At 42.9% G+C, this 16,966-nt stretch overlaps 1 protein-coding gene across 1 annotated transcript in view; it reads left to right on the plus strand.

Annotated features, from left to right (window-relative positions):
• The first annotated feature begins 2,555 nt into the window (after window positions 1-2,555).
• MICU2 (mitochondrial calcium uptake 2) overlaps window positions 2,556-16,966 on the plus strand; it is a 355,316-nt gene continuing 340,905 nt past the window's right edge. The window contains exon 1 of the mRNA XM_073583037.1: window positions 2,556-2,795. Within this exon, the coding sequence (XP_073439138.1) occupies window positions 2,601-2,795 (195 nt within the window). The 5' untranslated portion in view covers window positions 2,556-2,600. The remainder of the gene's footprint in view (window positions 2,796-16,966) is intronic.

Genomic DNA, 16,966 nt, shown 5'->3' on the forward strand with positions numbered 1-16,966 from the left:
CTCAGGAGATGGCTGCTCTGGGCAGATGGGTGCACTGAGGAGATGGCTGCACTAGGGATATGGGTGCACTGGGGAGATGGCTGCACTAGGGAGATGGCTGCACTAGGGAGATGGCTGCACTAGGGAGATGGGTGCACTGGGGAGATGGGTGCACTGGGGAGATGGCTGCACTGGGGAGATGGCTGCACTGAGGAGATGGCTGCACTAGGGAGATGGCTGCACTGGGGAGATGGCTGCACTGGGGAAACGGGTGCACTGATGAGATGGCTGCACTGAGGAGATGGCTGCACTGAGATGGGTGCACTGGGGAACCGGGTGCACTGGGGAGATGGCTGCACTGGAGAAACGGCTGCAGTGTGCAGGGTAATCACCGTACCTCAGGCCCGTTGCTCTGGCTTTCCTGAGCATGCTCGGGTGTCCTCGGAGTATTTTGGCGTGCTCAGAGATTTAGTTTGTCAACGCATTTACATGATTTGTGGCTGCTGGACATCCTGAATACATGTGAGGAATGCCTGTTTGTTAAGGAATCCCCACATGTATTCAGGCTGTCCAGCAGCCACAAATCATGCAAATGCGTCGACAAACTAAATTTCCGAGCACGCCAAAATACTGAGAGGACACCCGAGCATGCTCGGGAAAACCGGAGCAAAGAGTATTTTTATTATTTATTATTATAGCGCCATTTATTCCATGGCGCTTTACATGTGAGGAGGGGTATACATAATACATACAGGTACAATAATCTTAAACAATACAAGTCACGACTGGTACAGGATGAGAGAGAGGACCCTGCCCACGAGGGCTCACAATCTACAACCGGATGGTGAGGATACAGTAGGCGAGAGTAGAGCTGGTCGTGCAGCGGTTTGGTGGATCGGTGGTTACTGCAAGTTGTAGGCTTGTCGGAAGAGGTAGGTCTTCAAGTTCTTTTTGAAGGTTTCCATGGTAGGCGAGAGTCTGATATGTTGTGGTAGAGAGTCCCAGAGTAGGGGGGATGCGCGGGAGAAATCTTGTATGCGATTGTGGGAAGGGGAGATAAGAGGGGAGTACAGAAGGAAATCTTGTGAGGATCGGAGGTTTCGTGCAGGTAAGTACCAGGAGACTAGGTCACAGATGTACGGAGAACTCAGGTTGTGGATGGCGGAGAGTGGGCAGCCATTTACTTTAATGGATAGGTCCATTGGGGGGGTCACCTGAGATGGGCGAAAGATGATTAATTCTATTTTGTCCATATTAAGTTTTAGAAATCTAGCGAAGAAGAAGGATGAAATAGCAGACAGACATTGAGGGATTCTGTTTAGTAGGGAGCATAGAGATGATACTGAAAGCCGTGAGATTCTATGACCTGTCCGAGGTCGAAGGTGTAAACGGAGAAGAGCAGGGGCCCTAGGACTGAACCTTGTGGGACTCCGACGGATAGGGGGCGCGGTGAGGAGGTGGTGTGCGAATGGGAGACGCTGAATGTCCGGTCTGCTAGGTATGACGCGATCCAAGATAGGGCCAAGTTTGTGATACCAAGAGATGAGAGAGTCTGTAGTAATAGGGAATGGTCCACTGTGTCAAAGGCAGCCGACAGGTCCAGGAGGAGGAGGACAGAGTAGTGTCGCTTGGCCTTGGCGGCTAGTAGGTCATTGGTGACCTTAGTTAGGGCAGTTTCAGTGGAGTGGTGTGGCCGGAAGCCATATTGTAAGCGGTCAAGGAGGGAGCAAGAAGAGAGGTGGGAGGATAGTTCAAGATGGACGTGTTGTTCCAGTAGCTTGGAGGCATAGGGGAGAAGTGATATAGGGCGATAGCCAGATACAGAGGATGGGTCAAGAGAGGGCTTTTTGAGGATAGGTGTCATTGAAGCATGTTTAAAGCTTGAGGGGAAGACACCAGTTGTTAGTGACCGGTGGAAGAGATGGGTTAGGGTTGGGATGAAGACTGTGGTGAGGTTTGGGATGAAGTGGGATGGGATCGGGTCAAGTGCACAGATAGTGAGATGTGTGAGATGTATGAATACTACTAGCGAGTATACTCACTTATCATTATTAATAATTTTATACGGCCCCCAAATGCTATTATAAAATTCCAAATGGCCCTCGGTAGAAAAAAGGTTCCCCACCCCTGGTCTATGCTCTCACAATCAATATTTGGAGAGCTTTTCATGTTGCAGATTTTTGGAAAAAATGCAAGTAACCTATTCTACTTAATGGGTGCAGAAAATCTGCAACATTAAAGTCTCACCAAAAGCTAATTCTGGGAACTTAGCCTTAAAAACTTGTCTAAAAATGTGCAAAAATGTGTAAAAAAAATCCTGTACTATACAGCCATATACACATATGTAATTAGAGGGCCTCTCCTCACTGCGTTACCCCTGGGTCCTCGGGGTTGTGCAGCACTGGTAACTGCACCGCTGCCCACACACTGCACCAGTCACAGCGCAGACCCCGAGGAGCAGCCCGAGCAACCCCCGCTCCGCTCCGCAGCCGGCCGGTAAGTGACTGCGGCTGCGCAGCACAGGCAGCAGCGTCCACCTGACCAGCTCCGTGACGTCACGCACCAGCTGACTGCTTCGCGCGAGAGCTGCGCGGCCAGTGACAGCTGACACTTCCGGGAAGATGGCGGCGTGGAGAACGGGATTCTCTGGTTTTGCTCGTAAATTGGTGGCCCTCGGGGGCCCAGGGATACGGATAACGCCGAGAGTGACTCGTATGGCGGGAGTGGGCCTGGTCGGTGCCGGAGCCGTGTGTACCGGGCTGCAGCTGGTGAGGAGCGGACACCGGAGCCCCGGAGTGATGCTGGTGTGCGCACAGGTGAGTGGCCGTGTCCGCCTGAGCCTCACACTCTGTGCTGGGACTACAGGTCTCAGCATGGCCTCCCTTATTAGGCTGTGTGCACACGCTGCGGATTTTGCTGCGGTGTACAGTACAATGATTCCCTATGGGAATCAAAAACCGCAGTGCAGACGGTGCGGAATTTTCCGCGCGGATTATCTGCGGTTTTCAATCCGCAGAAAGAATTGACATGTCAATTCTTTCTGTGGATTCCCCTGCTGTTTGCCATCTCCTCCATTTGAGGAGATGGAAAACCGCAGGGCAAAACCGCAGAGCAATCCGCAGGTAAAACCGCAGGTCTTTTGACCTGCGGTTTCACCTGCGGATTTTACAAAATCCGCGCGGATGAATCCGCACCTAATCCGCAGCGTGTGCACACAGCCTTAGTCGGTGGCGTCCTGTGTAATACTTCTCCATCTTTGGGGAGACTTTTCTTACTTTACTCCCTGGATTTGGAGGCAACAATCATTTTTTTCATTTGGTTTTCATTAAATATTTGGCTTCTTGTAGCTGCTGTGCTGCACTGTCTATTGTGGCTGCAGAATGAAGTAACTGAGGCTCCATCAGTGAGCTCGCAATGCAGAATGCGCTAACTGTGGAGAATGAACTAACTGAGACTCCAGCTCACTGTGCTGCACTGTCTATTGTGGCTGCAGAATGAAGTAACTGAGGCTCCATCAGTGAGCTCGCGATGCAGAATGAAGTAACTGAGGCTCCATCAGTGAGCTCGTGATGCAGAATGAGCTGAGACTCCATCGGTGAGCTCACTGTGCAGAATGAACTAACTGAGACTCCATCGGTGAGCTCACTGTGCAGAATGAACTAACTGAGACTCCATCGGTGAGCTCACTGTGCAGAATGAACTAACTGAGACTCCATCGGTGAGCTCACTGTGCAGAATGAACTAACTGAGACTCCATCGGTGAGCTCACTGTGCTGCACTGTCTATTGTGACTGCAGAATGAGCTGAGACTCGATCAGTGAGCTCGCCGTGCTGCGCTGCACTGTCTATTGTGACTGTAGAATGAGCTTACTGAGGCTCCATCAGTGAGCTTGCTGTCACAGTCTGTAAGGCTGTGTTCACACACAGCGTTTTTTTAGCGGTATTGCCAATAAAACCGCTAAAAATAAGCTTCCCATTAATTTCTATGCATTTTGCACTTTTTGTGCATATTGGTGCGTTTACCACGAAAAAAACGCATCGCGGTAAAAAACGCAGCATGCTCATTAATTTCGCGGATTTTTCCGCGTTTCTGACTAGTTCAATGCGTTTTGAAAACGCGCCGGAAAAAAACGCATCAAAAAACGTGCGGAAAACACGAAGACAAAAAAGGCGCGGTTTCTGGGAAGGGAGTCAGGTTTTTGAGCAGAAATTTTCTGCTACGTGTGCACTTAGCCTTATCGGTCTTTTGCAATGTATGATTTCTGCCAGTAAGTTCGTGAGCTGGGCTTTCGCCCCACGTCCGCTCTACATTGTGCCTCCCTTTCTGTTTTCATTGATCCGATGGGTCTAGAATGAACGTAAACAAAAGAATCCTATGCTGATCCGTGTGTCCATGGTTACTGACTACAAATAACTACTGTGTAGTCTGATCCTGCATTGATGAATTTCTCTCCCCCACTATTTTTATATTGATGATTTATCTTGCGGGGGGCCGCACTTGGCACTCTCACCATTCTGCTGCTGTCCCCTCTGCCGGAGGACAGATGTGAATCCCACAGATTTGTAGTACGCGGCAACGACCACTACACATTATTAGAGCCATGTTGTTCCCCTCTGTACACCGTTTACATCTGAGATCAAACAGCTGATTAATGAGGGTGACTGGTGTCGTCCCTCCATCAGTCAGATGTCAATGACCGATGTCATCAAAATCATGGTAAACCTCTTGGTTGCCCAATTTGAACAAGTTGTTGGCTATCCACAGGATAGGTGATAACTTGTTGGTCGATAGGCGCCCAGCCTACTGGGTCCTGCACCGATTGGAAGAACAGTGCACTTTTATCCCTTTTAGGAAGGAGTGGCAGTGCTCTCGCTTCACTGCGTTCTGATTTTTCAGTCTTTTTCCCTATTACAAAATGGAACGAACATTTGACCTGCTGCTCTTTTTTGTAACCGGGATAAAAGATCACTGTCGGTGATGAAAATTCCATGATTTTCAGGTTGTTGTAGGTCCCAGCAGTTGGACCAACACCATTCCCACTGATGGGTGATAACTTGTTTTGACTGGACAACCCCTTTGATGTGTCTTAATTTGTAAGTTAAGGAGGCAGCCGATAGAAAGTTTTGCCACAAATAACATTTATCACTTATGCACATATCCGATTGTTGGGGGGAGGGTCCCAGTGATGGGACTGTCAGTCTCACATGGAGGCTAGTGTTCTCATCCGTGTCCCTGAACATGCATGGCTGGTTTAAAAGACCCTGCAGCGTTGGTGAGATGGCCATTTACAGAAGGTCTCTCGTAGAATAGTTTTTCCACCTATTTTATGTATATGGGTATGCTGAAGGGGTGTTCCTGTGTCAGTAACTGATGGTGTATCACTGGGGTATACCATAACTTGTCAGGCGGCAAACACCTCTGCATTGTAAGATGAGCGGCACTGATGATGCCATGTTGGCAGATGCGTGCCAGTACAAAAGTACTATTGGCAGGTATCATAAATCCATTGTATCTGCTATCTGCCAGCACAAGGTCATTAGCGCTACTTTCCTTCTGAGGCAGAAGTAATTGGCACTAGACAAGCCTTTTGGTGACTGCGGAGGTTCAGTTTCGGGGGCTTCCACTGCAGGGCTGATTCAGCACTTGTGCTTTTCACCATTTTTCCCTGCACAGCAGCGCTCCTGGCTTCCTACATGTACAGGGAACTGCATCCTTCCACATTTTCTGAGGTGGAGTTGCTCTAGGGTGAATGGCCAGGAATATCCATGTGCATAGGAAAACTGTGACAGTGCGCCTGCACCTTCAATCTCAGGATCGGTGGGGGTCCCAGAGATCAGACCTACAGCGATCATTAGAGGGTTATTCTGCTGTGTAAGTGCCGCCTCTATTGGTGCCTGAATGAATGTGCGATATTTCACTGGCCCCACTCACCTTGTGACACTGACGTGAGCCAAACCAGAATAACCAGGTAAGTGATGGCACCTCCTGGCATTATGCCACCTCTTAGTGAGACTGGAATACCACTTTAGACTGGGGCTAGACTGTCACTTTGGCCACGACACTTCACGTGGCCAAATGTGCTGCTGTTTCATCACAGTGTAAAGCAGGTAAATGGGGTTTCCCTTGGGGTACCGAAAAGCAATGTGCAGAAAATCCATCTGAGTCCCAACGCTTTACAACCCTATGGGTTGCAGTGTCACTCTACTCACCTAAATGACACTGATTTAGTTGTGGCACATAGCGAGCCCCAGCCAGGAGACCTGTGTTGTGGCCAAAGTCACTGCGTAGACCCAGCGTTAAGGCCATGTTGAAATGTGGAAATCTGTTCCATTCATTGGATTGGTTTTGTTTTTGCAGCGTGTCTGTAAATTTTTGCTCACCATGTTCCACGTGTTCTCCCCCCACCCTGAGCTCTCTAGATCCCTGTAGCACCCTCATTAGACATGGTCATGTGGGGGACTGGCTATTAATTATAATGGAAGCTCGGCAATGTGCCAAGTTTACCCACAGCTGGAGAGGCACAGCTTGGGCAACACAGGTAAACCTATACAGGTTTTGCATGCAAGCACCATATTTAATTTGGGCTTCTATCCCCATGTCGACACGTGACCAGAGATTTATGTGTAGGGGCTGACTGTTTAAATAGCTGACTCAGCCCCATCCTCGCTCTGTACATTGGCTGAAACAGAATTTAAAAACATGTATGGTAACTACAACTTCCTTTAGGTGAACAATTGCGGATTGTGGACACTTGTAGGGGCTTGTATTTATTGTTCATGACTGCAAGGACTTGTTCACACTTTGCAAACGGAAGCGATTTACAGTACAGGCAAAGTGAATGAGATTTCTGAAATCTCATACACGCTGCTGTCCTTTTCCTTGTGAATGAATCGTAATCTTGTCCAGCACTCAATCTAGAATTTTTCCAAATGAAAAAAAGAGCTTTAATGATCCATTAAAAATATATGAAAAACACACAAGTTTAAAAACTGGACATGCAGCAAAAAATCCCACGCATTTCCAACCTAGAAATATGTACAGTTCTTAGTAATGGCTTTGAACCTTGAAAGTGTTTTTTCAATTCTGCAGCATTTTTGCAGCGTTTTTTACCCAGTCAAATAAATGGGGGGGGGAAAATGCAAGTAAAAACACATAAAACGTGCATATTTTACTAAGGGTTTTTGGAGCAGAAAAATCTACGGCAGATACTAAATGTAAGTGCATACCTTTAGGTTGTGTTCACATGGAGGATTTTGGTATGGGGTTTGAAGCGGATCCGCTTAAGGATCCAGATCAGTAATTACTCAGAGAATTTAGAGCAGTTTTTTTATATGGATCCATTTAAAAAAATCCACATGTAAAAACTCCATGTGAACATACTCTTATCTTCCTTCTCCTGAGCTCCTCTCAGCTGATCTCTGACCACAAAGTTCAGCCCAACCCCTCATGTGTATGTGCACTCGTTAAGTATTTTCCACTTTTTAGTCCCCTCTTTTCAGTGCAATTTTGCCACAAAAACTGAAGCATTTGCTAGAACCAGCAATGTGAATGAGATTTCTGAAGTCTTATGCACACTTTGCTTATTTTGTCCTTGCATATTTGAAGCAGTACACTAGGACTACTGGTATAGTCATTTTGACTACTTGCACTTTTTATTTCTCTTCTGTGACTACATTTTTCAGAATTCCGGCTTGAGACTCGGTGACTTTTCCTCAGATTGGATGTGAAAAAAGATTTTGTGACAATAATTAATTTTGGTGGAAAAAATTGCGCGTTTTTTTAAAAATGTACCTTTAACTACTAAAGGTAGTCATTTTGACTACCTACTATATTTTGCTGTCCTTTTGTCACTAAATGTTGCTGTAAAGTTTTGTGCATAATTTTTTCACTGTATCTTATTTACCCTGATGTTCATATAGATGTAGTTCAATTCAGATGTCAACTTTTCACATTTTCCTTGTGTTACCTGGTTCTATTACTGTGTAATGCTGAACTGAAAAGAGCTTGTTTGTAATACTGTAGGCTCTTATCTTATGCTAAAGAAGGGTGTTGTTTTTCTCTGGTCCTAGCAGTAGACAGTGGTCTGGATAGTAAGTTTACTTTCAGTTCAGCTAAAGAGAACACATGCAGACACAAGAGCTCAAAAAACTCATACAAGTATCTAGCAGATACAACATTTTATTGTCATATTATTCGATTATTTTGTACTGTATAGTGTGAAGCAGCAATTTTTTTTGGGGAAAAACTATATTTGCATACAGCTTGATGTTATTAGTTATAGTTTACAGCTAGAAAGAATATTTGTTTATCTGCAAATGGGCAATATGCATGAATATAGCAATAATGCAATGTAATGGTTTATGACGCGAAAACGATAAAAATTACGTGTTTTTTTTTTCATTTTTCTTTTGTATATGATCAACCATGTTCACATGCAGTATAATTCTGCGAAAAAATGTATAAATTAGCTAAAACATCAAGATTATAGGTCCAGTCAAAAATGAACGAACATTATATTTGTATAGTGGTAGCGAACAGAACAGCAGGGATATGTTACTGGTGATTATCATTGTATGCTGTTATTTTGAATATATACTGTATATATGTCCAGGACTACATCTTCAGATGTGATGCTTCAAAAAAAATTTTGCCAGATAAAAGAAAAATGCAAAAATAATAGATCTGTTGGCTATTGTATGACTTGCCGTAAGTCTTTGTGTGGGCAATGTACCGCCGTAAATGAAAGACGATGCCTGAAATGCGAATCAACAAATGTTTAGAAGGTCAATTATGCCGTACTTTTTAGGAGGAGAAGGAAAATGTAGAATTGGAGCTGAATCTCAATAAAACGTTATTATGAAGTACAACCGGTATAGACCCAACGGCCTTCTTCAGGTACTGAGGAGAAGGAGCACTGACTGACCTAGTAGTCATTTTCTCTGCTTGTTGTTCTTGAGTTGTTGTTTATATGTGTGCACTTTAATAATAAATGATTGTAAAATGTCTATTATTATTGTTTTACTTAGTTTACTTTTGTTATTTCCTGTAGAAAAATATGAAAAATCAGAAAGAAAACATTCCAAAGCATTACTGTTGGATCTCACAATAATAATACATTAAAAAAAATAATTATTAATAAATAACCACAAATAAAACTAAAAATAAACGAAAACAAGTCAGTATGACTACATTCAGTAGTTCTAGTCGGGGTCATGAGTCCAGTAGTCCTAGTGTTAAAATCTCCAGCACATTTTCACACATTCCAATGGATAGGGAAAAATGCACGTATTATATTCTGCATTTTTGGTGCAGAAATGTCTACAGTAAATTCTTAACGTTTGCACATTCAGTGGTCTGTAAAAGTTAGGGCACCCCTGGTCAAAATTACTGTAATTGTGAACAGTTAAGCAAGTTGAAGATGAAATGATCTCTAAAGGGGCTAATGTTAGATGAAACATTTCCTTATTATGTTAGACAATACAAGTTTAGCCACCCTTGGAGATATGTATGCTCAGGTAACTTTGGCTAAGGTGTCAGATGTTAATTAGCCTGTTAGGGTTATGACTTGTTCGCTATCATCTTTAGGAAAGGCCAGGTGATGCAAATTTCACAGCTTTATAAAAACCCAGCTTCCCCTAACCTTGTGCCAAAAACAGCAGCTATGGGTTCTTCTAAGCAACTGTCTAGCACTCAGATAATGAAAATGGGGGAGGTGCACAAAGCCGGAGAAGGCCATAAGAAGATAGCAAAGTGTTTTCATATTGCCCTTTCCTCAGTGTGAAATAAAGTTAAGAAATTTCAGTTAACAGGAACAGTGGAGGTCAATATAAGGCCTGGAAGACCAAGCAAAATTTCAGTGAGTTCTGCTCATAGGATTGCTAGAGAGGCAAATCAGAACTTCGCTTGACTGCAGAAATCCTTCAGAAAGATTTAGCAGACTCTGGAGTTGTAGTACATTGTTCTACTATTCAGAGACACCTGCACAAATATGGTCTTCATGGAAGAGTCAGCAGAAGAAAGCCTCCTGCATCCTCACCATAAAATTCAGCGTCAGAAGTATGCAAAAGAACATCTAAACAAGTCTGATGTATTTTGGAAACAAGTCCTGTGGACCGATGAGGTTAAAATAAAACTCTTTGGGCACAATTATCAAAGGTATGTGTGGCGGAAAAAGGGCAGAGAATTTCAGGAAAATAACATCTCGCCAACCATTAAGCACGGGGACGGATCAATCATCCTTTGGGGTTGTGTTGCAGCCAATGGCACGGGGAACATTTCACAAGTAAAGGGAGGAATGGATTCCAGGGCTGTGGAGTCGGTAAGCCACAGTTGCGACTCTGACTCCTGGATTTTATCAGGCTCCCACTCCGGCTCCGACTCCTTCATAAATGGCCAATTCATAACCACAAATTTACTGTTGTAAAATATTTAAACATCGTGCTTATTCAGTTTCTCACCATCATATAAGTAAGCAGACCACTTAGAGCAAAAACTACATTTATTAGAATACAATTAGAATATAGCAAATAACTTTTATAAACTTTTATAAACTGTAAGTAAATATGCAATAAACACTTATGCAGTTAATAAGAAGAAATCTATAAATTTGTCCTCAGAAAAAGTATTGCCTCTGTCAGATCTTCCTTCATGGATGCCCTCAAATCTGATCTAATTATTTTGAGAGCAGAGAACAACCTCTCTACACTAACTTGTGTTTGTGGCAAAGCAGTAACCACTCGGGCAACATCTCTGACAATGTCAGGATACAGAGGAATCGCTTGTTGCACTGTTATTTTTGATGAACGGTCAAATTTCTCAATTTCTTTTAGTGCACATGAAAAATTCTGCTGAAATGTACTGGCTGTGTTCCTTGATGGGGATGACTCTTCTTCTATGTGGGAATGCTTTGCACGGTCCTTGTGATCCAAATATTTTTTTAAATTAAATTCTTCATCAGTTGATGATGAGGGTGAAGATGTGGCAGGACGACCAAATTCTTCTTGTTCCTCCTGACTGTTCTGCAACCCTTTCATCCTTCCTGCTATTTCAAACAGAGCTTCTTTTCCTTTACTTAGCTGTTGATCATCTAGAAGAATCTGATGCATTGGGTCTACATAAACAGCTGCCAAAAGAATGTTATTTTGTAATAGTAGCTCCTCTCTCCGTTTCATTGATGTAGCAATGCCACTTGCAATTAACCCTCCTCTTTGGGACAGGCAAAACATCAGGTTCTTCCACTCCTTTAAGAAAATACCTGGAGTTAAGTCCTCTGCTTGTAATTTTGTAGTCACTGTAAATGGGTGCTCTAGCAATTTTTCCAGCTCAGTCACCTGATTCCACTGACTTTCATTTAGCGTCAGTTGAGGGTTAGCCATGTCTACAAGAAAGGTTTTCAGTTCAACCAAGCGCTGAATCATTAAGTAAGTACTGCCCCATCGTGTGGCTTGATCAATAACTGCCCCTTTTCCAGCACGTCTCTTCAAAATTGAGTCAACTTTAGGGGTTCTGGCAACAGTAGCCAATTTTCTCACCTTGCCAATCAGTGCAGCAGCATGTCCTTCTTGCAGACTGTCTCTTATAGCCAGCTGTAGCGTATGCACAACACAGCGCATGTGATGAATGAAAGAACATATTGACACAGTTTCAACAAGATCATCTAAACTATCATGTTGCTGTTCATCTGAAGCAACTTCAGTTTGCTCCTCAGTTACAATACTGTGTTCCTCTATTTCAAACATTTCTGTGTCTGTGGACCCAGAATGTTCTTCTAGCTGCTGGTCACCATCATTACTCTCATTCATTAGCTTAATAGTACTTATCATATTTGAAGCATTGTCAGTTACGACAGAAAGAACTTGCTCTTTTTTAAGTTCATAGTCTTGCAGAACCTTTTCCACCAAGACCTGGAGAAACTCACTGGTGTGATGAGCTTTGGTGTCTTTTACTGCCAATGTCTTGGTAACTATTTCATTTTTGTCACAAACAAATTGGACATTGATGGCAAAATAGTTCACTCTGTGACGTGTGCAGGCATCCATTTTAAGAAACAGAAAGCGTCCCTTGAGAGTTTTTTTAAGTTCTTCCTTTTGTTTAAAAGCGTCTTCGATTACTAATTTTCTAATACTCTCTCTCTCCAGAGAAACACCAAGCTTGTGGGCCATTTCCCCATTCAGACACATAAAAGCTGGTCGTGAAAATAATGAAATAGGCACACTATCCTTTACAACAAGCTCTATGATCTGTTTTTTAAATGTATCTACTGTCATTGTCACAGTAACTGTCACTGACAAAATATCTTGCAACTGATGGCTGCAAAGTTCTCTGCTCCTTTGTTTGGCTGGAAGAGCTGGGCACTGGTTCATTGGTTTGGATGCAGTCTTTCTCATCCACTGCTTTCAGTACTTCTGGATGAAAGCGTTGTAAATGTCTCTTTAGATTAGAAGCTCTGGTAGGAGCATTTTTATCTTTGCCTGAATATGCACTCATCTTGGCTTCACAGCATTTGTTTTCGTCTGGATCATTTGTCATACACTGATAGACATAATGTTTTCTATCTTGAGTGATGGTGAAATGTTCAAATACAGCTGATTTAATGTGATGCTTCTTTGACATTCTCAGGTTTTTAATTCTGCATTCACAATCCAAATGACAATTGTTTTTCCTAAAAACAATTGTACAAAATTATTGCCAGGTCATACAACTGATATAGTGGTCAGTAATACTGTTATTATTCCTCATGTACTCACAGTTAACTGATGCAAAGTTTGTTGAAAGGATAATACTTCTTACAGTCTTCCTCTTCTGAGTAGCAGGCAGCTGTGAGATGCTTGGAAGACGCACACCAAGTATGATCTAGTCTAGAGGAGGAGCTTTACTACTAAGAATTTGCAATACATTTTCACTTTCAGTTTCATACATTGTAAGTAGGGGGGTTGGGGCAGCATGAGGTTAACCAAGTATAAGATTAGATAAGGGCAGTGGAGAACAGTGACACACAAGAAGTAAGAAATGTCTCTATCTCCAGCAGAACTGCTTATCACTGTTGTTCATAGTTTGATAGAACATATATATTTGAGTAACATTTATAAAATTCATATGAAAGTTCAATTATGAAATATTAATACATTTTTTTTTTAAAGCTGGAGTCGGTACATTTCTACCGACTCCGACTCCAACCAAAACTTACTCCGACTCCACAGCCCTGATGGAGTCAATGAAATTTCAGCAAATTCTTGATGCAAACATAACACCATCTGTAGAAAAGCTGAAGTTGAAAAGAAGATGGCTTCTACAAATGTATCATGATCCTAAATACAAAATTCACAACAGACGACCTCAAAAGGCTCAAGTGGAAGATTTTTACAGTGGCCCTCACAGTCCCCTGATCTGATCATCATTGAAAATCTGTGGCTAGACCTCAAAATAGCAGAGGATGGAAGAGACCCAGGAATCTCACAATAGTGGAAGAATGGATGAAAATCCCACAAGCAAGAAGTGAAAGCCTCTTGTGTGGCTACAAAAAGTTTTTGCAAGGTGTGATACTTGCAAAAGGGGGTGCTACTAGGTACTAACCATGCAGTGTCCAAACTTTTGCATTGGCCTACTTTCCTTTTTATAATTTTAAAAATGTAAAAAGTGACAATTCGTATAATTAAAGATGGAAGAGGAAAAACAATCTCCAGCATGCAATTCAATAAAATCAATTCTTTTATTCAAGACATATTAAAATGTATCAAAAATACAAATAAACAAAGGAAAGGAAGGATGGGGTCCTCATACCATGACTAAGACCGCAAGAGGTTGAACCACGTTGGTTGTCATGGGGACCCCATCCTTCCTTTTCTTTGTATTTTTGACACATCCATTTTAATATTTCTTGAATAAAAGAATTGATTTTATTGGATTACACGCTGGAGATATTTTTCCTCTTCCATTTTTCATTGTGAGCTAAACCTCTGATCAAGGCGGCTCCGTGCGTTCTCAATCAGAGAAACCTGCAGAAGACTTTTTTTTTTCTGCTTTCTTGGCAGTAAAATATTGCATTAAAAACACCAATTTTGCAGCGTTTTTGAGTATGGATTACATGTGTGCTTTGTCTACAATACATGTTTAATAGTTTTATTCACCCAAAACGCTGCAAGAATTGACAGGCTGCAGATTTAGGGAACCTCACATATGATACAGACCCCCCCCCCCCCCCCTGTACGACTAGTGCGCAGCGCAGCTCGGTCCCCGGCAGATATTAAAAGTTCTGTCCTACTGCTCTTTGTCTTCAGTACCTATGCAGACTTGTGTATTGTCACAGTCCTTCCTCTCTAGCTGCCCTCTCTACTAACTGTAGGAAAACAATTACAAGGGTCAGAAGAAGTGCAATAACACTGAGGACCATAGGATCACAGCACACAGTCAGGCTTGCAAGATCTGCATTGAAACAGTGAGAGACTTTTTACATTGGGATTTGCATTATTGTTTATAGGAGCGCTCCCATGAAAGGTTTCATGCCTTTAAAGCTGTGTAAATGTGCAGGTAATGTAGGGTAAGTGTATTAATATACTACCGATTAACGGTTTCCAGCGCCACTCCGATCCTCTTCTCATTCAAACGTCTCCAATTCAGACCCATTAAATCACACTGGGGCTTCTGTGCGACCCGGAAAGTGGTTGTTACTGAGTAAGTCCATAGAATGTCAGAACAAGACCCCATAGACTTACATTGTAAAAGCCACTTCCGGCTCATACATAAACCCCAGTGTGATCCAGAGAGGCAAAATTAGTCATGTGAGTGAGAACAGGATGAGAGCAGCGCTGGAAAACTGCGATGGGTGAATGTATTAGGGTTTGTGCAGACAATCGGTAAACGCTGCAGGTCGAACGTTACGTACTTGTGCAGTGTCCAACCCGCAGTGTTACAGCATTGTTAGTGGAGGGGATTTCAAGAAACCCCATGCCCACTATGCGTTCACAGGCGCCCGCGGCTCACCCGCGGAGACGAACATGCGGCACGTCTTTCCAGACTGTAGCATGTCTATTTATCTTGCGGAAATTTCGCCCATACAATGTATTGGACGAGGTGAATCTGCACGGTTCAGTGAACACATACGGATTTTGGTCTATATAACAGGGCTGTGGAGTCGGTAAGCCAAACCTGCGACTCCGACTCCTCAATTTCCCTTACTCCGACTCCAACTCCGACTCCCACATATATTGCTTATATTTAAGTGAAAAATTTTTTGTAGTACAATGTGAACATCAGACATTTAATCATTTCTATGATCCAATAATCAAGATATTTAGATAGAACATAATATCTATTTATTGGAATACAACTTTAGAACACAAAAAACTAATAAATTGTAAATATGTAATACACTGTATACATGTACATGTATACGGTACAGACGAACGTTTGGACACACCTTCTCATTCAAAGAGTTTTCTTTATTTTCATGACTATGAAAATTGTAGATTCATTCTGAAGGCATCAAAACTATGAATTAACACATGTGGAATTATATAATTAAAGTGTGAAACAACTGAAAATATGTCTTATATTCTAGATTCTTCAAAGTAGCCACCTTTTGCTTTGATTACTGCTTTGCACACTCTTGGCATTTTCTTGATGAGCTTCAAGTGGTAGTCACCAGAAATGGTCTTCCAACAGTCTTGAAGGAGTTCCCAGAGATGCTTAGCACTTGTTGGCCCTTTTGCCTTCACTCTGCGGTCCAGCTCACCCCAAACCATCTTGATTGGGTTCAGGCGTAGCACCCCATCACTCTCCTTCTTGGTCAAATAGCCCTTACACAGCCTGGAGGTGTGTTTGGGGTCATTGTCCTGTTGAAAAATAAATGATGGTCCAACTAAACACAAACCGGATGGAATAGCATGCCACTGCAAGATGCTGTGGTAGCCATGCTGGTTCAGTATGCCTTCAATTTTGAATAAATCCCCAACAGTGTCACCAGCAAAGCACCCCCACACCATCACACCTCCTCCTCCATGCTTCACGATGGGAACCAGGCATGTAGAGTCCATCCGTTCACCTTTTCTGCGTCGCACAAAGACATGGTGGTTGGAACCAAAGATCTCAAATTTGGGCTCATCAGACCAAAGCACAGATTTCCACTGGTCTAATGTCCATTCCTTGTGTTCTCTAGCCCAAACAAGTCTCTTCTGCTTGTTGCCTGTCCTTAGCAGTGGTTTCCTAGCAGCTATTTTACCATGAAGGCCTGCTGCACAAAGTCTCCTCTTAACAGTTGTTGTAGAGATGTGTCTGCTGCTAGAACTCTGTGTGGCATTGACCTGGTCTCTATTCTGAGCTGCTGTTAACCTGCGATTTCTGAGGCTGGTGACTAGAATGAACTTATCCTCCGCAGCAGAGGTGACTCTTGGTTTTCCTTTCCTGGGGCGGTCCTCGTGTGAGCCAGATTTTTTGTAGCGCTTGATGGTTTTTGCCAATGCACTTGGGGACACTTTCAAAGTTTTCCCAATTTTTCGGACTGACTAACCATAATTTCTTAAAGTAATGATGGCCACTCGTTTTTCTTTACTCAGCTGCTTTTTTCTTGCCATAATACAAATTCTAACAGTCTATTCAGTAGGACTATCACCTGTGTATCCACCAGACTTCTGCACAACACAACTGATGGTCCCAACCTCATTTATAAGGCAAGAAATCCCACTTATTAAACCTGACAGGGCACACCTGTGAAGTGAAAACCATTTCCGGTGACTACCTCTTGAATCTCATCAAGAGAATGCCAAGAGTGTGCAAAGCAGAAATCAAAGCAAAAGGTCGCTACTCTGAAGAACCTAGAATATAAGACATACAGTATTTTCAGTTGTTTCACACTTTTTTGTTGCACATGTGTTAATTCATAGTTTTGATGCCTTCAGAGTGAATCTACAATTTTCATAGTCATGAAAATAAAGATAATGCTTTGATTGAGAAGGTGTGTCCAAACTTTTTGGTCTGAACTGTGTGTGTGTA

Source organism: Dendrobates tinctorius, unplaced genomic scaffold, assembly GCF_039654945.1.
Source record: "Dendrobates tinctorius isolate UK_male_01 unplaced genomic scaffold, ASM3965494v1 ptg000075l, whole genome shotgun sequence".
NCBI classification, from domain to species: Eukaryota; Metazoa; Chordata; class Amphibia; order Anura; family Dendrobatidae; genus Dendrobates; species Dendrobates tinctorius.